The sequence below is a fragment of the Gracilinanus agilis genome, chromosome 3 (assembly GCF_016433145.1).
Source record: "Gracilinanus agilis isolate LMUSP501 chromosome 3, AgileGrace, whole genome shotgun sequence".
NCBI classification, from domain to species: domain Eukaryota; kingdom Metazoa; phylum Chordata; class Mammalia; order Didelphimorphia; family Didelphidae; genus Gracilinanus; species Gracilinanus agilis.
The window spans coordinates 530,911,609-530,914,200 of NC_058132.1; the positions used below are offsets into that span (position 1 = coordinate 530,911,609).

At 55.5% G+C, this 2,592-nt stretch overlaps 1 protein-coding gene across 2 annotated transcripts; it reads left to right on the forward strand.

The window, feature by feature from the left end:
• Positions 1-1,031: 1,031 nt before the first annotated feature.
• Positions 1,032-1,859, forward strand: SOX21 (SRY-box transcription factor 21). 2 transcript variants are annotated; one of them, XM_044667229.1, is made up of 2 exons: positions 1,032-1,468; positions 1,532-1,859. In XM_044667229.1, exons 1-2 carry the CDS (start codon positions 1,032-1,034, stop codon positions 1,857-1,859), a joined length of 765 nt encoding a protein of 254 aa, XP_044523164.1. The 2 variants fall into 2 exon arrangements, with proteins under 2 accessions (XP_044523164.1, XP_044523163.1); XM_044667228.1 differs by having other exon boundaries at positions 1,032-1,859.
• The last annotated feature ends 733 nt before the right edge of the window (positions 1,860-2,592 follow it).

The window sequence follows — 2,592 nt, forward strand, 5'->3', positions numbered from 1 at the left end:
ACTGCGGCGTCTTTCCCTAGGAAGAGAATTTACTGTGAGATCCCGCCAAAGAGCGATCCCCATTCTCCGGACCGAAGCTCTCTTCTGTCTTCCTTTCCCTTCCTCATTCCCCCATCCCATCCCATAGTCAGGAGACCTGAAAGAGGCAGCAGCTGCCTTAGCATTGAGCGGCGGGGCTGAAAGCGGACAGCTCCCTCCACTTTCCAGCCTGCTAGCCCTGGGACTTTTCAGGATTTTAGGTTCCTTTTTACCCATCCCGTGCGGTAGAAGAGGGCTGACTGTGACTATTTTGTTTTTATTTGTATACTTATTGCTGAGATCTGCTTTGGAGTGGCAAGCCAAGACTTAACTGGGCTGCCCTTGACATCCACCCACCCACACCGTGCCGCCTCCCACCCCCAGCATCCTCATCTGCTGCTGTCAAATGAGAAAGCCAACGAGAAAGACCCCAACACTTCTGAAGCAGAAAGCCCCCATTTGGCACTTTCCTGTTCTCAGCCGCGGTAATAGCCACTGAACTTTGTGGAGATTTCCAAGGCGCAACTTTCGTACCTGATTTTAAAGAAGGAAGAAAATATTAAAGAGGGAGGGGAAAAAATCAGTGCCCAAGGGCAGGCACCTGCGAAGAACGAAGAAAAACGATCAGCGAGAACAAAACGAAAGTTGCACCACCCCGGGGTGAGGGACTATCTGATAAGTTATCACTCCCGGGAGGATATATTTCAGGCAGCTTGGTCCAGAGTCGGGGGGACCTCTGGGGCCGCGGAGCAGTGTCTCTGGTTTGGGATCCCTCCTCCCACTGCTTCTCCCCTCCTTCTTCTCCTCCTGGACCCGGGAGCCACCGGGCCGAGAAGGTCATCGAAGTTTCCCGCTGCTACAGCGCCTGGTCTGGTTTCCCTCGAACAGCAAACATTGATTTTCTCCGGGCCGAGGGCGGAGGCGGCGGGGGCGAGGGACCCGGCGGCGGCAGCGGCAGCAGCCGGCAGTGCGGGGGGGCCGGCTGCGGGCTGCAGCCGCTGCAGGCGGAGAGCATGTCCAAGCCGGTAGACCACGTCAAGCGGCCCATGAACGCCTTCATGGTGTGGTCCCGGGCCCAGCGGCGCAAAATGGCCCAGGAGAACCCCAAGATGCACAACTCAGAGATTAGCAAGCGATTGGGGGCCGAGTGGAAACTGCTCACGGAGTCGGAGAAGCGACCCTTCATAGATGAGGCGAAGCGCTTGCGGGCCATGCACATGAAGGAGCATCCCGACTACAAGTACCGGCCACGCCGAAAGCCCAAGACTCTGCTCAAGAAAGACAAGTTCGCCTTCCCCGTGCCCTACGGCCTGGGTGGCGTGGGAGATCCGGAGCACCACGGGCTGAAGGCGGGAGGCGGGCTGCACGGGGGCGCTGGGGGTGGGCTAGTGCCCGAGTCCTTGCTTGCCAACCCGGAGAAAGCCGCTGCTGCTGCGGCCGCGGCCGCCGCGCGCGTTTTTTTCCCGCAGTCTGCCGCAGCGGCCGCAGCGGCTGCCGCCGCGGCAGCCAGCAGCCCCTACTCTTTGCTGGACCTGGGCTCTAAAATGGCAGAGATCTCCTCGTCCTCCTCGGGGCTCCCCTATGCGTCCTCGCTGGGCTACCCGACGGCCGGCGCCGGTGCCTTCCACGGGGCCGCAGCCGCAGCTGCAGCCGCCGCCGCCGCCGCCGGGGGGCACACGCACTCGCACCCTAGCCCCGGCAACCCAGGCTACATGATCCCGTGCAACTGCAGCGCCTGGCCAAGCCCGGGACTCCAGCCGCCTCTCGCCTACATCCTGTTGCCTGGCATGGGCAAACCTCAGCTGGACCCTTACCCTGCAGCCTACGCCGCGGCGTTATGACCCAGCGCGGGGTGCAGCAGCAGCTACAAACGTGTGTAAATATCTGTACAAAAAGGGGGTGGCTTTAATAATGTCTCAGCTATACAGCCGCGCATGTACATATGTATAGGTATGAGCTATATGTCCTCCTTCCTTTTCCTCTTTATTGTGATTGTCTGTATATATCCGTATATAATATGTATAGGTTCCCGAGTCAAAGATGAAAGTGATGGCGCGAATGTGAAATGTGTATGAGTGTGCGTATGGTTGTTTGTTTACAAGATCATTTCAGACCGTCACTTCTACCGCAAACTTTTCCTGAGGGGCGGTTATTTTCCGAACATCTGTGGTGCCTGCTATGCACTTATGTACCTGTTGCGTTTTGCCCATAGGGGTTAAGAAAAATAACTTCTTTAAAAGTTGATTTCCTTTGTTTTCTTTTTTCCTTTCCTATTTTCTTTCTTTCTCTATTACTTCTGCTCAATGTAGCATGCATTCTCTTCAAATTTCCACCTGAAATTGCTTTCTATCACCCTGGGAAAGCTGCTTTGTTACTCGTTTCGCGGAGCTGTGTTGCTCTGGGCTACCTTATTTCGCTGAACTTTTCAAATGTCTTTTCCCCTCCGACTAGCAGAACACCCAAACATGATCCATTCTTGACAGGTGATGGACACAAATCTGGCATTTGTATATGAAATGATCACTGTTTCCTTTGTTTACCACGTCCTATGCAAATTGGAACGGGAAACAGAAA

Bases quoted from the DNA above. Each gene is read 5' to 3' on its own strand.
- SOX21 (XM_044667228.1), top strand. From the start codon at position 1,032: ATGTCCAAGCCGGTAGACCACGTCAAGCGGCCCATGAACGCCTTCATG.